This window comes from Gymnoscopelus braueri (genome assembly GCF_963280865.1).
Source record: "Gymnoscopelus braueri genome assembly, chromosome: 13".
NCBI lineage: Eukaryota > Metazoa > Chordata > Actinopteri > Myctophiformes > Myctophidae > Gymnoscopelus > Gymnoscopelus braueri.
In genome coordinates, this window is record NC_137615.1 from 26,374,194 (window position 1) to 26,400,223 (window position 26,030).

General features: G+C 39.4%; 3 protein-coding genes across 3 annotated transcripts; 1 reads left to right on the plus strand and 2 right to left on the minus strand.

Moving 5' to 3' along the window:
- Window positions 1-126: 126 nt before the first annotated feature.
- Window positions 127-10,126, minus strand: wbp2nl (WBP2 N-terminal like). Its single transcript, XM_080447486.1, has 8 exons — window positions 10,015-10,126; window positions 7,312-7,420; window positions 7,010-7,148; window positions 6,770-6,862; window positions 3,949-4,143; window positions 3,450-3,557; window positions 2,067-2,143; window positions 127-1,700 (listed from the first exon to the last, which is right to left on the minus strand). The coding sequence occupies exons 1-8, from the start codon at window positions 10,071-10,073 to the stop codon at window positions 1,650-1,652; spliced, it is 831 nt and encodes a 276-aa protein (XP_080303612.1). The 5' UTR covers window positions 10,074-10,126; the 3' UTR covers window positions 127-1,649.
- Window positions 10,127-12,812: 2,686 nt separating this feature from the next.
- LOC308099478 (zona pellucida sperm-binding protein 4-like) lies at window positions 12,813-20,878 on the plus strand (the record flags this gene model as incomplete). Its single annotated transcript, XM_080448223.1, has 11 exons — window positions 12,813-12,818; window positions 13,197-13,296; window positions 13,607-13,741; window positions 13,933-14,111; window positions 14,293-14,375; window positions 14,765-14,898; window positions 15,250-15,433; window positions 18,968-19,112; window positions 19,468-19,537; window positions 19,780-19,914; window positions 20,409-20,878. 11 exons carry the CDS (start codon window positions 12,813-12,815, stop codon window positions 20,546-20,548), a joined length of 1,311 nt encoding a protein of 436 aa, XP_080304349.1. The 3' UTR covers window positions 20,549-20,878.
- A 144-nt stretch (window positions 20,879-21,022) lies between these two features.
- On the minus strand, window positions 21,023-26,030 carry rrp7a (ribosomal RNA processing 7 homolog A). The gene is made up of 7 exons (XM_080447485.1): window positions 25,963-26,030; window positions 25,206-25,348; window positions 24,491-24,613; window positions 23,944-24,067; window positions 22,698-22,795; window positions 21,640-21,847; window positions 21,023-21,149 (listed from the first exon to the last, which is right to left on the minus strand). The coding sequence occupies exons 1-7, from the start codon at window positions 26,027-26,029 to the stop codon at window positions 21,064-21,066; spliced, it is 849 nt and encodes a 282-aa protein (XP_080303611.1). The 5' UTR covers window position 26,030; the 3' UTR covers window positions 21,023-21,063.

Sequence of the window (26,030 nt, forward strand, 5' to 3'; positions counted from 1 at the left end):
TACGTTGCAGCGCAACGTGTAGTGAGCTTGTAGATCTACTACTTGACATGCCCAGAATAGGGATATTACGGTTCATCTGGTTAATGTGGTAACATCAACAATGTTGATAATAAAAAGCAGCTGGGATGCATTTTTCATAGGCATTTATTATAATCTGCAAACTGATAGAAGGAAGTCAAAATAAGGAATAAGATTTTCTAAAACAGTTAAGTTATTAATACATATACAGTCTGATTAATTCAAGCAAACTGATAAACAATCCCCTATCCACTTAAACTAGTGCAAAAATGCTGATGCACACACAGACAAATGCAATTATATGGTTGGTTGGTTGCTTTAACACCATGTAATCAGGAATAAAAGAGACGCATTCACAGGTAACTGCAGGCAAAACACTGATGAGCCATGATATAACTGCACGGCATTGTAACTCCACACTAGTGTAATTACACAGAGAGTAGCGCTCTGGTTTCAGCTCGGCTTAGTATACATGAATACAATAACAGCTACGACTAATGCTTAATTGATACTCTGTCGCATGGCGGTGTCGTTAGCCGACAAGAACTGATCTTCAAACTTTTCGGCAAGCAGCACCATCATGCAACAGAGTATAAATTGAGCTTGGGGCAGAGGGTTTGTTAGATAACCACTGCTATAAAGAACAACAAGCTTGGAGTATTGCACATAGACTTAACATAATGTATGAAATCTCCATCTGACCTCCAATCTCAAACATTATGAACATCCTGGCATTAACTAACGGCTATGACTCGTGGACAGGACATGCTGGAAATTGTAAGACCAGGGTATATTACAGTTCCAATTATTTAGCTGAGCTGTATCAAACATCTGTGGTATAATACAGACACAGAACCATGCTGGTTCCAGGGGGAAAACGAGACCTGGCTAGGTGTTTCCACAGACATACTTGATTAAGTCAATTAATGTACCTGCAATGATCAACTTTACCAAATTAACTGTTCAGGCCAGTTCTGGTATTGTATATGAACCATCCTTCATACTTTCTAGATCTTGAACCAATAAGAGACACATTTCACGAATGCATAAAGCACTGTTACTGTGACTGTAAAAAATAAAAAATAAAATAAACCTTCACAATGCCAGTTACAATAGAAAATGCTATTGTCAATAAGTGTAAGAATTGCAATCAATAAATTGCTACAAAATATTCTGGTAATAAATCTCTCTTTTTAAAAATACATTCCGCAATTTTCACTTAAACTCCAAGGGATACAGATACGCCCTTTTCTAAATGTTAAGCAACCATAAATTCAGACCAAAGAAAACCAAAGCCCACCATAATAATGGGAAAGTTTAGAACTGTCTAAAAGAAATCACAAATTAGCAAAGTGCCAAAATAGCTCAACTTATGCAACAGAACATAATATTTTCACTCAGGTTTTTGTTTAATGACTAAATATGTGATTTTATCAGACATTCCAGTATTTAAAATATCAGCAAATTATAATTGGTCACTGACATCCTCACACTCGTCATGAGTCACAACTACCCATTTCCTTTACTTAAGTTTATAATTATATAAAAGTTATATGATAATACTCATAATAATACACATATTTAATACAGAGAGGAGTGAACAGGGTGTTTTAAGTGATGCTGCTACAGCCTCAGTTGTTTTTCTTTTCTTCTGGATAAGGAGCATAAGGAGGTGGCTGCTCCTACAAGGACATGAAGAGAAACATTTTGTAGAAGCACTGAAAAGAGTAGTCACACCAGACATGGTGCATATCATCGCTGTCGGGCAGAAATGTCCAAAACTGTCCTCCAATGGATCAAATGTATTATTTAGTTACAAGCGCTTGTTAAGACACAAGCACCTTCACTACCGATTAAAAAAGAAAAATAGCTAAAATAGCCGATGTACAAGCTCATAACGTGTCGCACTTGTAGATCGTCTATTTTTGCTAGTATGACAAAGTAGGGAATTAAATTACGAAAGAACATGTGAGGTTTCTGCCCGACAGCAACAATATAAAATAACAACCACACACTAAATTAAAGGACTAAAATGTAAGGTCACTCACCATGGGCATGTAGACATTGTGTGGATTGTTAGGGTTGTAATAGGCGCTTCCTGCTGCTTCAGCTGCCTTGGAGTTGCCTAAACATGAAGGGATGGAATGGCAGGGGAGAGACAGGGGTTTTTCAACCTTTAGAAACGTTAGCCTTAGAAAGATGAATGAAAACAGATCTCTTATCCTACATTAAAATTGCCTAGAGGGTGGGACCTGAGAGGCACAGCACTGCTCCGATATATTTCACTGTCTGCAATGAGGCAACAGCTGTATAGCAAACATGTGACAATTAAACATTTATAGTGATTGATGCAGGTCTATTTTTGTGACTTCTTTCTGTATTCCAAAAATCCATGTTTAAAATATTAACAGTTGGCATGGTCTGCCACCTTTCAGATATAGCTGTGTAAATCACCCAACAAGCCACTACTTTTCAGTTTTATAACAGTTAACTGTATTGTTAACTTGTGTAGCCCTAATGTCATTAGTCATTTGATGTCAACATTGTAGATTTTATAAGGAACTTCCTACTCCAGATGCCAGGTCCAGTAATAATGGAAACAGAAATAGCGGTTCACACAACTCCGTCACAGATCAGAACAGTGCAACTTGGCCTCATTAGGCTATACAACAATTGTGGAAAAGCCCACATAATGAGGCAATAAGATAATGATTCAATTCAGGAGCTTAGGACCAAAATGAGACGATATCTTGTGCCTTCTGTGTTCTGTTACATTTGTATCAGTTCAAAAACAAGCAACTAACTGTTTATTTTTATCACTGAATGGTTCCATATCAGATGGAATATGCGGGGTGACTTCATGGTCATTAATATAAAATGCCTTTTGCTTAGCAATGATAGACTTTGTCAACACTGTTATACTGTAGCATTCTATTTTGTCATTAGAGACACCACGCCTAGAAGCCGCTATCTACAATGCTCAATGCTGCAAGCAAAACATGATGTTGATAGCGGTTTGAGTCAATATTTTTGGTTTGCATCAATTAGATTGGATCGTTGTCTGTTGAATCAATACACAAGTATTCAGATTGATGGATCATATTCAATATTCCCCTAGTAGCTCAATATGGCATGTAAAGCATAACAAAACACACTCAGTGCCAGAAAATCCTTAAGACAAAATATCCCAGGGGGGTGTTTATACTTCCTAATCTTGATGTAGTGAATGAGACATCTGCACCCTCTTTCTTTTACTGGAGCGCTTCAATGTGATTCACAAAAAGATCAGATATGTCAGGTGCAGTGACACATACATACAAAGAGCAGGAGAAAAACACAAGCACAGACAGACAGACAGACAGACAGACAGAACCACATATACACATATTCACATTCATACAAACACATTATACAGGTATATGTGGGCAGACCTGGAGGTGCTGGTGCAGCCCAGGTCTGCTGAGGTGCAGCCCAGTTTTGGGGTGGCCCGGGGTATGGTGGAGGTGGGGCCATGTATGCTGGGGCTGATGGGTATCCTCCTGCAATGGACAAGAGAAAGGAAGAAAATGTAACACCCTCAGTGAGCAATTAGTTTTGTACTAACATTCCCAAAACGGGGGAGAGAGAGACAGAGACATAAAGAAAGAGAAATGCTAGCATCAGCTTCATGTTAAGGTACATTTCCATGTGGCTAAGTTAGCCACATGGAAATGTACCTTAATATAAGCAGAGATAAAATGACAAACATAATTTTTTTGCACTAACAATACTTAAAACTGAAAGAAATGTTTTTCCACTGATCTCCAGTCAGCTTTCAAAGCAGTGCCCTCTAGAAATTAATCTTATGTAATTCTTGGTTTCCAAAAACTCTGAGTCTTGTATATGTATACAACATGAAACATACAAAAAATAACTAAATACACTCCATACCTGCCGGAGCTGTCGGATAAGGGTAACCCGTGTTGGCCATGGGAGGGGGTGGGCCTTGGTAGAACCCATTCTGTGGTGGAGGGGGTGCATAGGGGTAGTTCTGAGTAGCTGGTGGAGGACCATATCCGTTCATTATTCCAGGTGAAGGGTAACCAAACGAGGCAGCGCCATTCTGAGCCGGAGCAGCACGGGAAGCTGAAAGACAGTGAGACATTGACGTCCTCCCATCACAACAAATGTAACCCTGGATTTTGTCCAAAGCTGTATAATAAAGCTTTTTTAAATAATTTTCTGAACCTATGTTTACGAAGGATGAATCAACCATAGGTGGATTTCGAATTTTAGTTTTTTTTTTAAATGTATACATTAATAAAACTCACATAGAATGTATAGGAGGGAGTAATTGCTCAAAAGCATATTTTTGATTCTGAATCCAAGAAAGACATTTTTAATCTCACTTTCCCAGGTGATCGGAGATCTCCACCTACCAATCTCTACCTACTAGTGATGTGTCGGTCATGATCGATTGGCTCATAAGAACTAGTTATTTGCCGTGAGCGTGAACGAATACGTTCATGACTCGAAACCGTTGCGTTCACGGGTTCGTTCATGCCCCGCCCCCCCTGATCCGCAGGGTCGCACACACACACACACACACACACACACACAGGAGGACGGGAGCTTCAGCGTGCTTCCCGCGACAGACAGGCGGACATGCATTGCAAATTTTGTGGATTGAAATGAAGCACTGCTGTTGTGTTGTTAGTGTTGTATTCATTGTTCCTGTACAAAAGACCGGTGGTGACCAGATAGCACAACATTTAACTATGAAAGAAATACAGACAACTAATGATTGTCAGGTCACGGACAATTAACACGTTTCAGAATGAATGCAAGATGCAATCTGTACAGCCAACCACATAGTATAGCCAAAATAATAATAGTAACCAGAATGAATAAAATGTTTGAAAATAGCAGATCTACAAGCTCACAATGCGTTGTGAGCTTGTAGATATAAAATAGGGCTAAAGTGGTAAATGTATGTTTTATAATGTAATGTAATGTAACAAGTAACTAAAGTTTTCAAATAATTGTAGTGGAGTAAAAGTACAATATTTGCCTCTGAGATGTAGTTGAGTAGAAGTAAAAAATACTGATAATTGAAAATACTCAAGTAAAGTAAAAACACTTTATTTATTTATTATTTATTTATATTTATTATTAATTTAAATATATTACTTCTACACATTATATTACAAAGAAGATGGTGCAATTAGATCGTGAATGACAGTGCTGTGTTTCTGTACAGAGTAGACTGTGCAGTCATGTCAGTGTAGTCAGTGGGATAAGATGCACACAGTTTCATGCAGTTAGCGTAGCGCATCGCATACGCTCCGCTGGGACCTGAAGCGGAACTGAACGAGAACGTGAACGAATCATTTGAACGAGTCTTTGCCGTGAACTGAACGAGAATCATTCGTTCACCGAAATGAACTGTTTTTCCCATCACTACTACCTACCTACTTCTAAATGCAAGGGAGTTGCTAGAACTGGGCAAGAACGAACGCTAACACACCTATGCCTAGTACTGCTTTGCAAACCAATCGTCACCGTCCCAATGTGAAAGGCTGCCCTTAAGACTTTGGATTGGTTCTATTTTTTATATTGTTTTTGGGGCTTTTCTGCCTTTATTGCGGAGTACTGACAGCAAACAGGGAAAGAGTCAGGGAATGACACGCAGAAATGGTCCATTAGGCTCAGGAATCAAACACAGGACTCGTTGTCATCAGAACCTATATATGGTGCGCGCCTTAACCATTAGGCCATTGGCTCCCCTGCAATGCAGGTCTTTTAAACTCTCACATTTTCCACCCAGGTTCAGCAATGAAAAGTTAAGAGATTGTCCTCAGTCTCAAGTTAAGCGAAGCGTTTAGAGTTTGACTTGTGAGTCTAAAGGCAGCAACACACCAGACCGACGTCGGCATTGTTAGAAAGTGATAGTGTTAAAAGCTCTGTGGGCGAAAATCTGTTGTAGTAGAGGTGGTGTGCACACGGTCGTGACGGGTCGTCAGTTGTAGTGAGGCGTCACTCGCTGACCGAGAAAGCTCAGTCGGTTGTTGCCTGGCGAAAGCAGTGGGTGGCGTAGAAGAGGGTAGAGCTCTCTGGTTGGCCGTTTAGCCTTGCAAGCAGGGGTAGTAGGGGCCTTTCGCAAATGCAATGGAGGTGGTAGCTACTCGCTGTAAATATAATGTCTGTTTTTGTCTGCATATCGCATAGCCTGTACTGCTTTAACATTAAATCGATATGATAAATACAAACCAAAATAGTCTAAATAGCGACTTAAAGCATAGCCTTGTGTATATGTCCTGTAATCCCGCTGCTGTGCAGTGGTCACCTTTATTGCTATGATTTCTCAAATGATTTGAATTCATGTAAATGTACAGTATCAATACTGTAAGCCCCCCAGTTAAGCATGCACGTGTTAATATGTTTGTTGTTGAAAAGTGAACGTCAAGCCATAATTTTAGCACCTTAGTAACCAAGTGTCAAAGAGGTGTATTTCAGTAACTTTTTTACACCTTTCAGCCGACTGATCTCCTGACTTCAATCGACTTAGTCTGTAGTAGTCTGGACAACTAAGTTTAGTGTGTAGCCCGTTTAAGTCTTAAGACATTATTTGGACAATTTCATGCAATGTCTTAGACTCTAAGAAAAAATAATAAATTGTCCTAAAAATGTACTGTAATGTACTATATACGTTTGTGGAAAGAAATAGTTAAAAAGAACAACATATGGGTAGGGGTGGAACGGGGGGTCTTACCATTTGTAGCCAGTTTGAAGAGATGCTGTCCCAGCTCTATAGCTCCCCCACTGTTGAACGACATCTTGAAGTTGGCCTGACCCTCAAAGCCACCTGACATGGGGAAAATGCTATGTTAACACACCAGTGGCACCATTGGAACGACCAAAATGTATGCATTGGAAACAAATGGAAGCCACAAGAGGCAGACACTGACCAAGCTGAACTGTAGCGAGGAGAAGAAAACCAACAATTTCTTACCACCAGCTTCAGCTGACACTGTCCCTTTAATGTAGTTGGCTGCGAAGACCGGTTGTTCAATGCTACAACCCTTCATCAGATAGTAAGGAAACATGGCCGACCCCAGGCAGTCCTTGGCATTACTGCTAATAAACACCAACTAACCCACAGAACGAGAAACAGAGAGATATTGAGAGAGAGAGGATGGGGTATGAGTGCGAGATGCAACATGAGAGAAAAACTACTAGCAACTGCCAAGCAAACACCACATCACACACATAACTAATCCATTTGTTGACAAATAATTGTCGGGTGCACTGTACCCTGTATGGTGTAAGGTAAATTGTTCCTTTTTTGGTCCCTTTAAGGAGATCTGTCTTGCAGGAGACATCGCTGAAGGACAGTTCCACATGCTTACTCTCCCTCAGGACGCTTTGAAAAAGAGGAGACGTATGTCAACATGGGACTGCCTCTTTCTTTGGTGTTTCGCATTGAGTCTAAACCCCAACATTTAACTTCACTAAAACTATGCCTAAACCTAACCTCACAGAAATTACGCTTGTCCGCCCGGTGACAAAGATTAAGACGAGACCAGATCAAGTTGAGACCGCGTCTACTGTTGTCCTAGTAACAGCAGATGTTGTCCACGGTGAAAGAACACGTAGCTGTCCTCGTCAATGCCTGTTGTTTTTTGTTTTCATATCACAATGTCAAAACATACCGATCTGATTCTTGTTTGGATGAAGAAACGTCAGACAGACGAACACTCACGTTGCGTTGGGCGCTGGCTCTCCGTTGGTTTTGTTGTTGTTGAGAAACAGGAAGACTCTTTCCTGTGTCAGTCTCTCTAACAATAGATTTAAACGTTTTATAAATGCTACTATTCGCCATTGGAGTCATTGTGTGTAAGGTACAATATCTATTCAGCCCATTTAAAGCGTGGAAATAAACGCATCAATGAATACATAAATAAATAAATAATTGTTTATCCCCTCGGGGATTCGAACCACTCCCAATGTCAGCATAAATTCACCAGACAGGTGCTTACACCAGTGAGCCATTCTTCTCACAACAATTGCGTACCGTTAACAACTCATACAGTATACAACCAGCCATTAAAAAAACAAAACAGACATGGTCGCCAGATCAACTTGAGACCTCAAGTCACCACACTGATTTTATTTTACTGGTCTCTAACACACGGCTGTTTAGTACAGATTTGTTTCTCAAATATCTCACCATGATCATCTATTATTCATTATGTTATAGGCTACTTAGAAATAGTAAATATGACGCATGATAGGTTAGATAAACTGTTCGTTTATGATCAATGGTAGGCCTAATGATCAATGGTTATTTATATTGACCAGATCTGTAGAGGGCGCAGGTGAGTAATTTAATACTCACCTGCAATACATATTTTATTTTCTGCACAAAAAGTGTATTATACAGAGAAGGTGGTGTGCTGAGATGTAACCCACCGTGGAGAATAGTTTTTCAGCAACACAAAACAGCCTTTGTTTCGATGAGTAGCAAAATCGTTTTCTTTAGTTTTACTACAGTTGGAGACCTCGCACGGTAGTGGAATTTGCAGTCAATGGGAGGAGCACCGCTCCTAACGGAGACCAGAGCTCTAAATGGACATGCCTTGAAATGCCATTTTCTGTGCAGCGACTGCAACTGTATCTTAAACATACTATTTCCAGGTGATTAGATTACATAAACATTAGCTTCAATAATTTGTAGGACATTTACGTCACTGTACTGTGGGGTTTCAGACACTTTTGGCCATATTTTCTCTATAATTGGTCATGTTATAAACAGTTTATCTAACCTATATCATGCGTCATATTTACTATTTCTAAGTAGCCTATAACATAATGAATAATAGATGATCATGGTGAGATATTTTAGAAACAAATCTGTAGTAAACAGCCGTGTTGGAGACCAGTAAAATAAAATCAGTGTGATGACTGAGGTCTCAAGTTAATCTGTGACCATGTCTGTTTTGTTTTTTAATGGCTGGTTGTATACTCTATCATTTGTTTATGGTACCTATTTGTTGTGAAAAGAATGGCGCACCGGAGTAAGCGCCTCTCTGGTGTATTTATGCTGACATTGGGAAGAGTTCGAATCCCAGGAGGGAATGAACATTTATTTATATATTTATTAATTCATTGATGCGTTTATTTGCACGCTTTGAATGGGCTGAATAGTGATTGTACCTTACACATGTTGACTCCGACTCCAATGGCAAATAGTTGCATTTATAAAACGTGTAAATCTATTGTTAGAGAGACTGACACAGGAAGTGGTTGTCTTCCTTTTCCTCAACAACAACAACAAAACCAACGGAGAGCCGTCCACAACGCAACGTGAGTGTTCGTCTGTCTGGCGTTTCTTCACCCAAACAAGAATCAGATCGGTATGTTTTGACATTGTGATATGAAAAAAAAACGGCATTGACGAGGACAGCTACGTGTTTTTTTCACCGGGGACAACATCTGCTGTTACTAGGACGACAGTAGACGCGGTCTCAACTTGATCTGGTCTCCTTACAATTTGAAACACCGGGAACACCAAAGAAAGAGACTCTCCCATGTCAACATAACACAGGTTTGACATAACGTCTGGGTGTAATGATGATGTAACTTTCCAAAGTGACAACATACAGCAGCAGCCTCCCTAGATCCTGTTTTTGTTGCCAGCTAGCATTAGCCTAGCTTAGTGCTGATAGTCAACCTAATGCTAAAGAGCAGTGAGAAAGTACTAGCTTCTGACAACCACGACAACACAGCAGCAATGCTAACTGGTTGAAAACAATATGAACTTTGTCGTCGGATAAACGACGTGTTTTCATTCATGATGGCGCAGACATATTCCAAGCTAGCGTTAAGGCTACCTTAACTTAGCCAGCGTTCACCACACGTTAACGCAAAACAAACGCAATGACCGTTTGCTAGATACACGGAAATTAAGTTAAGCCACGGTAGCCACACAAACGTATTATTGACATTTCAATATACCTCTCTCCGTTGTTTATCAAAAGACCACCGTTTTGGGAATGATTTCGATTCAGAGCCATGTTTACTGGTGTTTGGTGGTCAGGTCTCAGCGTCAACTGGATGCCCCTAACCAGTGTTGCCAGGTTTTGAGAAAGAAACAGGCCACCATGTATATGAAAACAAGCCCAAAAGAAGCGAGCCCTTCGCCCTTTAAACATTGTCTATTTGAAAATGGCAGATCTACAAGCTCACAACGTTGTGAGCTTGTAGATGAGCTATTTTCAACAACAAAAAATCTTTAAAGAAAGAAAGAAAGAAAATTTGAAAAATGTGGAATATTTTTTTTAAACATTTTAACAAGACAAATCTATCCACTCCCCTAGCATAACATATTTTCAGATGGGGGTCCGCAGACAAATACATATTAATTTGGGGGTCCTTCACTTGAAAATATTTGAGAAACACTGGTTTAAACAACACTAGAAACATGCCCAAAAAATCGCAACCCGCAACAATATTTACAAGCAACTTTACAGACAAACAAGCACAAACTCGCTTATAATAAGCGGATATGGCAACACTGCTAACCTTGCGTCACCAGGCTTTCCGTAGAACCGGTGGAAAGCCTGTTTATCTATTTACTGCTCAGCGCTTGGATCCGGTCTAGAGCCCGCTGTATCCTGTAATTTGTACATCCACGTAGGACGCATGCACATAGATATACGCATGCACGCACACAAACCAATTCCATATCCGTTCCAGACCGGACCTGCAACCTGCCAAGCAAATGGACCCCAGTCGAGATGCCCCAGTAACAGCCAGTAAATGTCAACATGTGACGTCACGACGTCAGCTGGTACTCTTGTGATCTACGGTAAACAAGCGACGAAGAAGCATGTCATTACATTACTGTTATACATGAATGTCTTCTCTTCAGTAATCCTGTAATACTTGTCTTCCAATTAGATCTCAAGCATTGCATCTGCGATTAGACCTTCAATACAACATTGGCCAGTTGGCCAGAATATTTGTCGTGTACATTTCTAATTGAATTAATGAAAGATGGCCTATACTTTAATTGGTCTTGTAATATCTTGATGCCATGTGTTAAACTCGGTCCCGGTATTGAAAATGTACTTGAGTAAGTACAAAACAAGTATTGGCATCAAAATGTACTTAGAGTACCAAAAGTAAAAGTACTCATTATGCAGAATGTCCTATTTCACAAATGTTCAAAATGTATAGAAATCTTTTGAAAATAGCAGATCTACAAGCTCAGAAGGTGACACAAAGCGAAGCGTTCTGAGCTTGCAGATCGGCTATTTTCAAATAGCCAAAGTATAAGTTGAAGTGGTTAATGCATATTTTTATTGTTTTATAATAATAATCAAAATCTACAAAATAACTAGTAGTAACTATAAAGTTGTCAAATAATCAGTGGAGTAAAAGTATTGAAAATCGGAAATACTCCAGTAAAGTAAAATACCTCAAAATTGTACTTGAGTACATGTAGTTACTATACACCATTGTGTGTTTCTAAGGGACAAACCAAATGGCCAGTGTTCTGACCTTATTTTTAACTCTATGGTTCTGACTCACTGCATGAATCATTACAGGTCTTTTTAACGTGACATTTAAAAGGAAAGATACAGCTGGCAATGAAGTGACTAAGTGGTTATATAATAATTAGGTGCATTAGCATTTCCACGGGGATAATATAATGAGAGAGGGCGATGATGCTTCCATGAGGAGAGGCTGTGCTGTCATTTTAAACGCTGACTTTCAAATGAATGTGTCCTCATTTTTATTAGAATGTAAAAATTAGATTATTATTATTATTTCTTTATTTTTCAGTTTAATTAAAACAAATAAATAATAGCTACATAACTTCACCGATACAAATGCAAGTCTCGCACTGATTAGTATAATTAATATAAGTCACGTGATTTCTGCCGTGACCCACAAAAACACATCCAACCAAACACTGTTTAAAGTGAATTGAAATTTAACTCGTTCGATAGTGATACACAAACATACATCTACACTGCAACAAAAATGAATTATTGTTCATCAAATCTCTCTTTGATTTGGGTAACTGCTGCCCTCATGGCTCAATACATAATGTGTCTGTCGCACAAGAAAGAACAAACACTTGGGGAGAGGGATGTCCTGCCCAAAGTTACCTGTTCCAGTCATAGAATACGTGCTGTATTTGGTCGACTGGTCCAAAGTAATCTACGCGTAGAAGGTAAGCTAGGCCAAGATATTCTTTGTAATTAACAGTCAACGTTGGGCTACAGCTTTAACTGGATAGCAGTGGTGGAAAGTAATCTGCTATTTTCAAAAGATTTGTATACATTTCATACATTTGAAAACTTGTGAAACGGGACATTCTGCATAATGAGTACTTTCTACTTTTGGTACTTTAAGTCCATTTTGATACCAATACTTTTTTTTACTTTTAATCAAGTAAATCTTTAATTCCGGATTTTTACTTGTAACAGTATTTCTACATTGCAGGATTGATCATTTTACTTAAGAAATTTGAGTACTTTTTTCCACCACTGCTAGATAGTCATACTCAAGTGGGCTATCAAGTTGATAGAACATTAACAATATTTAATTCCTGTACTGTATTATTGGATTAATTTAAGATCAGACTATAATATATGATCAACAAAGTGACCTTTCTAACATCTCCAGACAGTGCAGGAGAAGTTCCTGTGCGTAATGATGAACACTGTGGGGTGTGGAAGAGAGATAAGAACAACACCCTAATTTTTTTCAGCAAATATGACAGCTGCTATACTCTTGTGGACATGGAGGTAAAGTAGCCTCACTGTGTCTGGGACTCTGGGCCAAACAATCGCACTATCCATTTTATTAATAACCATAATCTGAAGGCCCAGTGTGTGTGAGAGTTTCCTAAAAATGACATGTAGACTACCACAAAGGCACAAACCTGTGTTGGTGAGATGCTGACCATGGTTGATTTGGCCAATAAACTGAAGCAAAGCATAAAAGTCACATGTTACAGCCTCGATGCAAAAATATTTATTAAGGATATTGCTAAACAGCCATGGCAAGGCCTTAATAAATATTTTTGCATTGAGGTTGGGGTGTGTGACTATTTAAAAATGGCCATTATATTTTCCATAGCATAGTTTCCTAACATCCATCTTTCTATTCTTGTTTATCAACAGGGTAGCAAGGTGGTCATACCGCTACTGGTGCAGCTGACCGGAGATGATCGGTGGTTCGAGGTCAAAATCAGCTGTCCAAGGCCCTACATCACCACCACACGTGAGTACACGTGTGATACACATCTTCATATCTGAAAACAATTAAAAACGATTTACTTTTCACCAGACTTTAGTGTGTTAGAATGTTAAAGAAATTATAGACATTCAAAACAAACCGTTGTATTGCCTATTACTTTCCATGCATATTTGACTACAGACCATCTGAGATGGTTCCAAGGTTTGTAATGTGGATCTATCTATCTGTTAAAAGAAAAAAGTGAGAAATTAGAGAAGATGCTAAATGTAAGACAATTGTTTGATGCAATGAATGAACTATTTACCACAAGTACTAAAATATGTTGTTCCTCCAGTACTGCCTAGAAATTGTGATACCCGGAGAGATCTACGAGTGGATTGTGGCCGCCAAAATGTCTCCATTGATATCTGCCAAAAACTGGGATGCTGCTATGATGTTCAAGATTCGACCTGCTACTACAAACTCAATGGTAATGTGACATGAGTACTTTATTTGTGTTCACACTCACAGTGACACATCTGTGTGATATGTCAGCTATTCCATAGGATGGAACATTACCTTTCAGTCATGAGATAGTCATTCTAACAATGGGGGCCACCCTGCCAAACAACGACTCTGCTAAAGACAAAACAATTTTTTCCCCCAATTTGTTATTTTCAGCCTGTTCCTTGGACGGTCACTTTGTGTTCACTGTGAAGACTGCAGTCAGTGAGTTCCCATTTGGTCCCAGTAGTCTTGTAGTTAAGAATCAGCCACACACTCACTGCTCCCCTGCAGTCACCACTGCAGACACTGCTGTTTTCAAGATTGGTGTCATGGACTGTGGTGCGAAGATGAAGGTAATTCTACATACAATAATGTGGCTCCTCCATCACGTCATCACATTGGCTTTTTAGTCTTTACATGGTCTTTGACGCACTTAGACACGCACACTCGTACATGTGTGCGTGCGTACGTGTGTGTGAGAAGTTGTTCATAATTAATCAGGCTTCTCTCCCGTCTGTCTTGTTTTTGTTGTAGGTAGTTGGAGATGTGGTGAGGTATGAGGTGGAAGTGGAGGCAGTGGTGCAGACCAAAACTGTGAGCCAACATCCACCATTCAGGTGCCATGTTACATCTGCCTACATTTCCTACAATTCACAGGATGAACACAAGATGAAACCATCCCTTTTTATTATTTAGGTTGAACAATTTATCAAAACCTGGCATGGACGTTAGATGAAAGAGGGGTGGATAAGAACAATTATGTCTGTTGAGACACCAAGTGGGCACCTGGCTGTGGTCTCTGATTATTATTAATTAGATTAATTAATTAGAGCCACAATATCTTAAAAAGAATTCAGTCCCTGAAGCAGCCAAGCATATTGTGGGGCTGTGTCCATTTTGTATCTTGTATCAGAGGAAGAGATCCACAGACATCCTGTGACACTGACTGCACATGGCTGGAGATGAGCATGTTATTTGTGCACCTTATTCAATATGGGTTTTACAGGCTACAGGTCCAGTGTGAGTATGAGGCACCACAACTCAAGCGTGCTGCAAAAGCACAGTCGTTATACTTTGCCACCAATCAACCTCCTGTGACTGCCTTGGGGACCTTCGGAGTTCAAATGAGAATTGCAACAGGTACAGGAGTGAAATTAGATTCGATTTTATGATTTTAAGAACAGGGAGTATGATTAATTCACTGTGAATGCAATTTAATTTAATGTAGAATAATTACAATGCAAAAGCTAGTTTTCAATTCATTGTTTTTATACAGCCTTTTTGCTTTATTGATAACTTCAGTGGAGGGAGACAGAACATAGAGGATAGGGAGAGGGGCTGTTGTGCAACAGGTCTTCCACTGGAAAGAAACTCAAGTGCAACTGCGATTGTGGCAGCCTATTTGTTTAAGTGTCAGTATTAACACTCAGCAATTTACAATGTAATAATCTTCACAAAACATCAACTATTGTCCTTTGTCTTTTATTCCAGATGTATCATTCACCTCCTTCTTCCCTGAAGACCAGCTGCCTGTCGCCTTCGCCCTCCGTGAAGTCATATATGTGGAGATTTCCATCGCTCCACCCTCTCTAGACCGCACAATCTCCCTGCGTGTACGAGACTGTTTCGCTTACCCAGCCTCCAGACAATCTGTGTGGACACTCCTCTATGATGGGTGAGTCATAACGTTGCCTTTGCCCACACAGATCACTGAAGTTCTGGAAAAATGCTGTTTGGCTTGCTCAGTTAATTAGAAAGTCACATTTGCCCTCAGACGAATCAAATAAGAGCATGTAAAGAAAAGTAACGGAAATAACAAACCTGCTGTGCTTGGACTGAAACTTTTTTCATCCATCGGAACTGAAGCTGCCTCACATCCATACTTCTTCAGGCGATGAAACCTGTATAGTCGCTGCTAAGCTTTTTTCCTCACATGCGTGGTGTCAGTGTCACTGGTGTGTGTGTCCCACTTGAGCTCATTCCCCAACTTCCAAGGAACTTGAACGTGCTGACCCTGCATCGAAGATTGGTGCGTGCTCTCCCCTCATCTTACTGAAGTTCATGATCAGCTCCTTGGTCTTGTTGACATTGAGGGCGAGGTTGTTCTCCTTGCACCAGAGTGCCAGTAATCTGACCTCATCCCTTTAGGCATACTCATCATTGTTGACAATCTGGCCTATCTATCACTGTCATGTCATCAGCGCACATGATGATGACATTGGAACTGTGCGTGCGTGGCTATGCAGTCATGAGTGTACTGGGCGTAAAGGAGAGGGCTCAGCACGCATCCCTGGGGGGCTCCTTTGCTGAGGGTCAGGGCCAGGGGGTCAGATGTGATGTTGCCCATTCTAACTACCTGGCAGCATTTCGTCAGGAAGTCTAGTATCCAGTTGCACATGCTTGGGTGCAGCCCGAGGTCTCTGAGCTTTATGTCAAGCCTTGCTGGGACTATGGTGTTGAAAGCCGAGCTGAAGTCCACGAACAACATGCATACATACTTGTCCTTGAGCTTCCTGTCATCCATGTGCAAGAGGACGATGTGAACAGCCATGGCCATTGCATCTTCAGTGGATCTGTTTTGACTATATACAAATTGCCACTGACCTAGCGAGTCAGGTAGTGTGGAGCAGATGTAGTCTCTCATCAGCCTCTCAAAGCATTTGCTGACTATTGGGGTGAGGGCGACAGGTCTCCAATCATTCAGGCATGTTACCTTGGATTTCTTGATGATGGGCACAATGGTGGACATTTTTACTCTGAATGCTGTCTTATCTTCTGATGCCGCTGTTGAGAGTGCTGTGAGTAGGCCCTACATTGCCGTATCTGAAAGCACCATCACATTGATGCGTGTGATGTGAGTGTGACCCGTACCTTGTTGTTGATCCACGGTTTCTGGTTGGGGTAGATCCGAACAGTCTTTTTTTGGAACAATGCATCATTGCACTTACTGATAAACCAGTGACTGAGTCTGAGAGCTCATTGACGTTATACCCAGAGGTGTCCTTAAACACCCTCCAGTCAGTCTGGTTTTGATTGATTGAATACTTTATTAACAGTTTGCAAAAAGTGCAGAGGTACAGTTATACAATAATGCTAAAAGGATAACTCAAAAAGCATTAGCATCCGCCTAGATTTAAACATGTGACAATTTACTTTAACCCTTATCTATAAAACTATACTTTTACACAAGCTCAAATTATGAAATCTTTGTTTAAAGGGATATTTCACTTTCAAAAAAACATTTGGTCATTTTATCGTCTACTCAGGCTTTTGTGAACCCCCCAGACAGTTTTTAAGTTGCTCGATTAAGTATTTAGATATTTGATATTCATTTTATCAGACACGCTCCCTTCCTATACAAACCCATTGTAACATCAAACTCCATTTTAACCATGTTAGATTCATCAAAAACACCCGTCCTTGGTTCTGGTGACTCCTACCGCACCCCTAATACGTGAGGGGGCCGTGTTTTTTCAATTAATTTTTTCATTTATTTTTAATATTTTTTTGGGAAAATGAAAAAAATAAAATACAATAAAAAAACAAAATAAAATAAATGAAAAAATGTATCGGAAAAACACGGCCCCCTCACACATTAGGAGGGCAGGGTGAGTCACCAGAACCAAGGACGGGTGTTTTTGATGAATTTAACATGGTTAAAATGGAGTTTGAAGTTACAATGGGTTTGTATAGGAAGGGGGCGTGTCTGATAAAATGAATATCAAATATCTAAATACTGAATTGAGCAACTTAAAAACTGTCTGGGGGGTTCACAAAGGCCTGAGTAGACAATAAAATGACCAAAAGTTTTTTTGAAAGTGAAATATCCCTTTAACATCTTATTATCTTCAAAATAAGTCCACACACATTATACATTCATAATTGCAAACAGCAGTTAGAAATACAATGAGTCAACAAAGACAACAGTTACTTTAAGACTGAATATTTTCCTTAACTGACGTTTCTCTTTGTTAACCATACAAGTCATAGTTATCCAGACTTTAATCATTTTAACTACACACTGCAGACCCAAGACTGAAGAATAATCAAAGTGTATATATTTTAACTGTTTACCCAGTCATCTTGACCTGGCTTCCAACCATTCACTACACATTTCCTGTCTGTAGCTGATCGGCCCAGGAAGGAACAATGATTACTCTGATTAGTTTAAATGAATACAAAAGACTTCTTCTGATAATCAAGACAAGACAGAGGGTGTCAATGCCTCTGTACCAAGGAACAAAAGGTTTATCAAAACGACTGTTGTGCCTCTCACCTCTTACCTGGACTCTACAATGGCCAGGAACTCTGAACTGTTAACTGACTGCATTACAGCTGAGCCCACACAAAGGTCTCTCCCTAGCTTACAGTACTTGGTCAAAGGTCAAACTCAGTTCTAAGTACAAACCTTCAAGTGTTTTACCAATTAAATGGAATATCATGGAAATACATGTTCTCATGTTTGAAAAGCTACTTTTAGTCCTGGATATACCATACAAGATAGAAGACTTGTCAATTTGCAGACAGGTGCTCTTTTATGGCGGTTTCGAAGGAGGGTAGGGAGTCACTGTTTGTAGAGCACTCCACATTTTGGTGGCATAATAGTAGAATGTATTCATCCCAATGTTTGTGCCGAATCTGGGGGGAATGAGATCAGTGGAGCCCCCTCTGGTGTTGTGCCCGTGGGCGTTACTCACTCTTTTGAAGTAGTTAGACAGGAACATGGGCACTGATGCCTTGACTCTGAGTATCTCGAAAACAGGATTGTGGCATAGTCTGTATGTTCCGACCAGATTCAAACCTCCCTCTCAACGACAGGCGCACTTTTTAGCCTCTGCTTGTAGGCCGGTAGCTGTTGGATGGAGCAGTGGTCAGAGCTTCCAAACGTTGGGCGGCGCAGAGCTTTATTATCATCTCGGAATGGGGATTAACAGTTAACACGGGTGCAAATGACCTGCTTAGCTGGTAATATTTAGGAAAGACCTTTTTTGAGGTCTGTCCGATTCAAGTTACCTGTACATACATTACATACGAGTGTGGCATCCGGGTGAGCATTTTTTTGTTCACAGATAGCCAAAGCCTGGTGTAATTGCTTGAGAATGTATCACCTGAATTAATACATAAGTAATGTTTTATTTCTTTGTTACTCATTAATGTTATTACATAATGCTTCACTTATCTAACACATTACCCCCAACACTGTGGACAGGTGTCCTAACGCTGTGGATAACATGAGAAGTTCCATTCACAAGGACAGCCATGGGAAGACAACATCCCACTCCCAGGTCAGGCGATTTGATGTCAAGACTTTTGCCTTTGTGGACCCTCATACTGGCCATCCAAGTGTGGAGGAGGTAAAGTCTTCACATCAGCCTATTGCTGTGATAATAGATTATACAATTGTATGAACACCTGCTACTATTACTTACCAGTGCGTAAATGCACTGTAAATGTGGCATAAATGATATAAATTATATATATATACTGTATATAGTTTTTTTTTTTTGGTGGTGTGGGATGTAAAAATTCCTTGCTAAATAATTATATATAAATATAATTTAATCTTCATTAGTAGGGGAGCGAGTGCAAATGGAAATTGGAATAGAACAATATACTCTTTGCATAGAGCTCCACTATGAATAGGGGAAATGGACTAGAATTGTGCCAACAATGATAGCTTACATTATCAATGACTTTAAACTATTTCAGATATACTTCTACTGCTGGGTGGAAATCTGCACAGAGGATGTGGAGTGTGCACAGCCCTGCATGATTACCTGTGAGTTTTGAGACATGCAGATTTCAATTAATGCAGCATCTCTGGATAAATGGCAGTGTTTTCATCACACTTAAACCTATTGTCTTTATATAATCAGGATGTTTAATCTGATTCAGTCAATCAATTTTGGTTATATTTATTGAATAGGTCTACAATATTTTTATGTTATGCCGTTAAGTTTGAAAGAATAGGCATGACTTTGTTCAAACGGTTCCGTTGCTCTTGTGACTTTCCTTCTACAGCATCTGAGAATGAGAGGCAGAGGAGAGAAGCTTCATCTGGGTCCAAGCAGGCCCAGATTGTCTCTTTGGGACCTCTGTTGATGGGTCAGAACTGCACTGGACCAGAGGAGAATCCATGTGTTGAACAGGGTATAGGTAGGCCCTACGTTACTTTATTATGTATTTGTCGCTGTTGTGGGGGAAACCTTGAAAGTCCAAAACCATTACTTTTCAGGAAATGAGGGAAAGGGAACCTGTGTTCCAAATGGATCCAATATACTGTAGCTAAGCTCTTAATACTTTTAATTGGTTAAATATTTATAAAATCCACAGATTCAACCTGGTGTCCCTATATTGGGCACAGGAGATATTATAGGCAATACAAAATAAAACTACATATGCTATTTTCATCCAACACTGTCATACGAAGTGAAATAGGGCATTCATTTATGAAAAAAGATTAAATAGATGAGGTTTCTGACCGGCAGCAATCTATTATAAATTCAGATTAACACTATTAATAAAGAGCAGAGTTCAATAATTGACAGAACTAAATTCAAATTTTATTTATTCCAAAGATGTTAGATCATTTGTGAAGTTACAATTAGCATCAGATTGTAATCTCTAACCTCCATTTCTCCCTTCCTCAGTGTTTCAGACTACAATGTATGCTCTCTCTGCTGCGAGTGCCGCTCTAACGCTGTTCCTGATATTTATCGTCTTGTCAAGGATGAGGAAACACTCACTAACAGCTTGTTATACACCACCAAGCATTGATCCATGTCAATAAAGCATTTCAGCTCAAATGATATTTCAGTGTGTAAAATTCATTCTAGAGTCCTGAGATGCTCTTGGGTTTTAACCCATTTAGACCCGAAAAACGCCTCCTAAATCCTGACCTAAGTTTTGTGAACAACTTCAAATATTTATTCAAAAATTACAAGAAATGTATGTTGCTATATACTGTACATAGCAACAACAAAATCCCAAAAGGGGTTTCCGTATTGAAAGGTATAGTTACGTAGAGGGGTTCCCGGTCTAAATGGGTTAATAAAGCAAAGCAATCTTGTGTGATTTAGAATGCACAACAGCACCAGTACCCAACATCATTAAATATTAAGGCTTTCCGTACTCTAGAAACCCAAAATGAACACACCTCAGACTGGAAAGAACACTATGTGCAGAACTAGTGATTTATTCACAAAAGGAGTAGTTTATTTTTGTGTGTTCATATATAAGAGAAAACAATGGAAAGGAGATGTCCTCAGGGTAATGATGATGAATTTATTTAGGGTAGCCGTTGGTTTAGTAAGGTCGGAACTTCCGCTGTGCTCTCAGCACAGCTATTCTCTGTTTGTCCTCCTCAAACTTTTTCCTTAGTTCAGCAATATCTGAAAGACATGGTAGTTACATTTAGAAAACAAGTTCAGCTATAGCACTGACGGGCTTCTAAAGCTGTTCCATGTATATTCCCAATCCCAACCACAGTATTTAGTAAGTGGAGATCTGCAGTCCATCTTACATGCTCAACGTGCATCACATTTTAAACACTTAAACCCTACTTTGACTGGGATCCCCCAGGGGTCTATACTTGGTCCCCTCCTTTTCCCCCCCCCCCTCTACACAATCTCTTTACCGAAAATAGCCAATCTACATGCTCGCAATGTGTTGTGAGCATGTTGATCTGCTACTTTAACTCAATGTTCGCTCTAGAAAAGGGACTGAATCTGACTCAAGACCCATGCCACCGATTATTTACTGTCTTATGTGCCATCTACTGGAGCAGAAATGCCTTAACAACAAAAAAATATAATCTTGCGAGCTCCTTCACAGGCTCAGTACTCCCAATGTTTGCATAAAATGTATGTATAATGAACTTACGTTCTTTCTGTGTATTTCTGTGCTGCCAGGTGTAAAAGTTCAGGAGCTCCTTCCTCTTCTTCTTCCTGATCTCCTTCTTTAGAGTCCTCTTGTTGGCTGCCTCACTATGGGGGCGGGCCTTGGCACCTTTGTTTCCTTTTGTGACTTTAACCCATCCCTCTTCATCTTCCTGCTGCTTCTCAGCCTCCTCCTTCTGTAGCTCCTCTTCCTGCAACAAAGATGGAAGTCTTAGGACATACTGTACATGGGCAACTGGCGCCCCCACCTTCACTTAATGCGGCCCACAGGTTAATATTTGGTATACTGATATATTATTGATTTCAGCCGTTACAATTCCAAACATGCAAACATGACCCGCTTTAATTACTTCAGTCTATATTAGTAGCTTAACTCTCTCAGTGCCAATGAAATAAAAAAATATGTTCATACTGTGCCAGTAATTTTTTTAAGTAAAAAAAAAAGTGCTTAGGAAGCGAGATACAGCCTTTTCCAGTTATAAGTTAAACAAAGAGTGGATGGAGCTGCAAATCTTCAGATAATGATATCTTCGGTTCTGAACATTTTTTTCCAAAAAAGTTTTTTTTTTACTCTGGATTTCTCGTTTTGGCACTGAGGGCATTCAGAAAAAACTCGGGATATCTCGTTGTGTGGCACAGAGAGTTAATGACTAGTGTTAAAATTCTATTGTCTTTTTAATGTCCAATGTATTTGTATTTAAGTTCAAAAAGTTTCAACATAAGTATAATTAAATGCATTTGAAATTAAATAAAAATGTTACTTTTCAGGATTCCAATTGAAAAATGGCACAAAAAAATCTGGATTCCAATAAAAGAAATGCAAAAATAGCAGATCTACAAGCTCATAACGCGTCATTTACAAAAAAAAGTTTAAATACAGCTATAAGAGGTTTCTGTACAGTATATGCAATGTGGCCCTCTGGAGTGAGTGTGGAAATATAGTGGCCCTCTCCATCAAAGTTGCCCACCCCTGTCTTAGGAGCTAGAATCTCTGGGAAAATGTGTGGATGTTGGAGGTAAAGCTACATAAATAATCCTCACCGTTTCTTTCCTCCTGTCATAGACTTCCATGAATGTGTCAACCTTTACTTGCAGCGTCTCTGGAGGAATGAACGACTGTCTGTACTGCTCAATCCATTCTGGAAAAATAAAGAAATTAAAGAAACTCCATCAGTTGAAGGGATTTGAACGTCTTCATGGCTTTATATAATAAGTCTTTTTTAGCAACCTCCAACTAAAATTTGCATAGTAAACTACGGTATGGCTTTGTGTAGAAACAGTTCTGTCACATAAAGAAGTGGCTTTCACTGAAAGAATATGCAAAATAGACAACATTGGTTAGGAGGGAAGGAAGCGGGGGCGGATGATTCTGATTTTGGGTGGCAGGGCTTAATTTTTGGGCGGTTTCACCGCCCCTATATGTGAGGTTTGGACAGGGGGTCCGATTGCACCCCCCCAACCCTGCGCTGTGATTGGCCACCATTGTACCCCCCTAACCCTGCACCGTGATTGGCCAATCACAGTCTATTCAGGACTGTGATTGGCTAGTGAAACATGACACATGTGCATAGCCCTATTATAAATAGGACTATGCACTTAAAAAAAACACATTTATGTTTTTTTTTAAGTTAGGGGTGTACAATGGTTGGTCCACAATATTTTCTTTAAGTGAACTTCCATCACTGTGATGACCACTGTGACCACACCACCCACTTCACACTGGGTGTTTTTTTTTTTTTACATTCGTACTTGTCAAACCAGGCAAGTTGAATCCAACCTCTCTTAATCTTTGTTCTTTCAATGTAATAATAAATGCATGGTGGTAAAAAGTCAACCTCATCATTGATTTATTTTGTGTCATCCTACACACTATCACACTTAGTTTTGTAAGTTTTCCTCTCAATCGAGACATATTGGTTAAGTATTAGAGGTGGTCTCCCTGCTCTTCTACCGAGACATTTAGATCCCGTGGTTGGGTAGGTTGAAATTTCATCTTAAATACAAGTATCAAACTGTATGAATGAGGCATCGCCAAATTAAGTTTGATGCGAAATATTCACTGATGCATTTTCCAGTGTGTAAGGACCTTTACTCTTACCTGTAAATCATGTGGTTTACTAACCCTAACCCGTTTACTGCTGTTACTGTTATAACACCAGAACTTTCTCCCGGGCTTCAATAAAGGTGCATCTTTTATTACATTGTCATTTAATGTAGTATTTTGTGTTCTAACACAAAACAAATTTCTGCACCAACAGACAATAAGGAATGATCTAATCTAACTTACTTTGTACACCGGTCTTCACTGCCTGCTGCTCTGTACAGACCACCAATGGCACATCATGGGGGTGAGACTTAGCTGCTGAAATACTGGAGGCATTCTCGAACACAACGTAGCCCACTTTGAAACCCTGTAACCAACAGACATTGATACAAGGGGCAAATACGGATACAGTAAATTACCTGAAATATGAGTGACCGGTACCAGAAAGCATTTATCTTCATACTCAGTGATTCTTATTGGTTTCATGCTGGGCCCTGAATCCGGTATTGACTATGAAATCTTAAACCCAATGTATTTAATACTGAATTCCCCCATGGGCATTTTATCTCATTTTAATTAATGAATAGGGTTTTCAATTATTTCTTTTTACATGTCATGCCCAAAATAGGGAAACCAGGTAAGGTAGTAAGGTGGTTAAAACATATCAACTGCTCATGTTCTGTCCATTACCCAGTCAGTACTTCTTGGATCCCAAACCAATGATTAAGAATAACTGGTAAAAGGGGGTTGTAATGACACTGTGAGAAAAAGCAAGAGAAACAACACACACCTGTTTTTTAGCTGGTTGGAAGGCGTTACTCAAATTGGGTTCAGGTTCAGAGGAACCAGGCTGGTCCCTCAACGATACTGACTGAACAGTGCCAAACTGAGAGAAAAGTTCCTTAACCACCGCCTGTAACAATGTATACAAATGAGACGTTTTGTATGCCAACAGTGATGGAAAAAGTATTCATGTTTTTAACTTAGTAAAAGGTATCAATACTGCAATGTAGAATTACTTTAAAGTCTATAAGTTAAAGTATGGAATTCAAAATATGGTATCAAAAGTAGAAAGTACTCATTATGCAGAATGTCCCATTTCACATGTTTTCAATTGTATAAAATGTATAAAAGATCTTTTGAAAATAGCAGATCTACAAGCTCACAATGCCATGATGAATTGTGAGCTTGTAGAGCTGCTATTTTCAAATGGCCAAAATGTATATAGGTCTGGAATGGTTAATGTATGTTTTGTAATAATAATCAAAATCTACAGAGTAACTAAAGTTTTCAAATAATTGTAGTGGAGTAAAAAAATATTTGTCTCTGAGATGTAGTGGAGTAGAAGTACTGAAAACTGGAAATACTCCAGTAAATTCAAAACACCTAAAATTTGTACTTATGTACAGCAGTACTAGAGTAAATGTACTTAGTTACTTTGTATCACTGAATGCCAATCACGTTCGTCCATATGGAAAGGTGTTTAATTTGGAAAAACAACCTACCTGTGAGCAATACGGAGGAATGTTAAGGACAAACAATGTTCTGTCCAGGGGTCTGTAAGTCGTTTTCTCTGCTCGAACTCTGTGCTCTTTCACGTACAACTTGTGCTGTGCAACACTGTTTGGGGTGAACTGTAAGGACAACACTGCCGGAGAAGACAGACAAGACAGAAAGGTCAACATACGTACATACATTCAGTAGAGAAATTCACTAAACATATACATTACTGCAGCACGCACATGTCGACAGTGTTGCCATCATTTGCGAGAAATAAGCAACCTACTGTAGGAAGGTATAGGAAAACAATCCCAAAAGAAGCAACTTAGGCTACATGAACACTTTAAACCTATATATGCATCGGATAGCCGATTCAAAACAGACGATTCACTTGTACATTTTCAAAAACTCTTGAAATAAAATTTGGAATATTTTGGGGAAAAAAAATGTTTTGAAACATTTTAACAACACAAATGCTCCCTGGGCACAAAACGGTTTCATTAAAATACTTGAGAACCACTGGTTTAAATAATTAAAACATTGTGAAGAAAGTTTAAATATGTACACAAATTTTTACAAGCGAGAAAGCGAAAAAGCCGACATAGCGCGTTGCCGACACAGGATTGCAGGAGGTGCTTTACACGGATACGATACGTTAAAGATCACAAGAGTGAACACTAATATTTCTGACGATGAGTTGTCAATATGTTAATATTGACAACATATAAAATATGTATATGAATGTAAACGATATATTAATACCTGCATATCCCCCAGGAATGATACAAGCTTGACTACTGCCATGTTTCTTCTTCTTGGAGGGCGCCATG

Coding starts and splice junctions, on each gene's coding strand:
- wbp2nl (XM_080447486.1), bottom strand. CDS start 10,073: ATGGCTCTGAATCGAAATCATTCCCAAAACGGTGGTCTTTTGATAAAC. Junction 6,863..7,009: donor AGTGTCAGCTGAAGCTGGTG/GTAAGAAATTGT, acceptor TCCCCATGTCAG/GTGGCTTTGAGGGTCAGGCC. Junction 2,144..3,449: donor GGCTGCACCAGCACCTCCAG/GTCTGCCCACAT, acceptor CTTCATGTTTAG/GCAACTCCAAGGCAGCTGAA.
- rrp7a (XM_080447485.1), bottom strand. CDS start 26,029: ATGGCGCCCTCCAAGAAGAAGAAACATGGCAGTAGTCAAGCTTGTATC. Junction 22,796..23,943: donor AGTGAAGACCGGTGTACAAA/GTAAGTTAGATT, acceptor TTATTTTTCCAG/AATGGATTGAGCAGTACAGA. Junction 21,150..21,639: donor CAGAAATACACAGAAAGAAC/GTAAGTTCATTA, acceptor CATGTCTTTCAG/ATATTGCTGAACTAAGGAAA.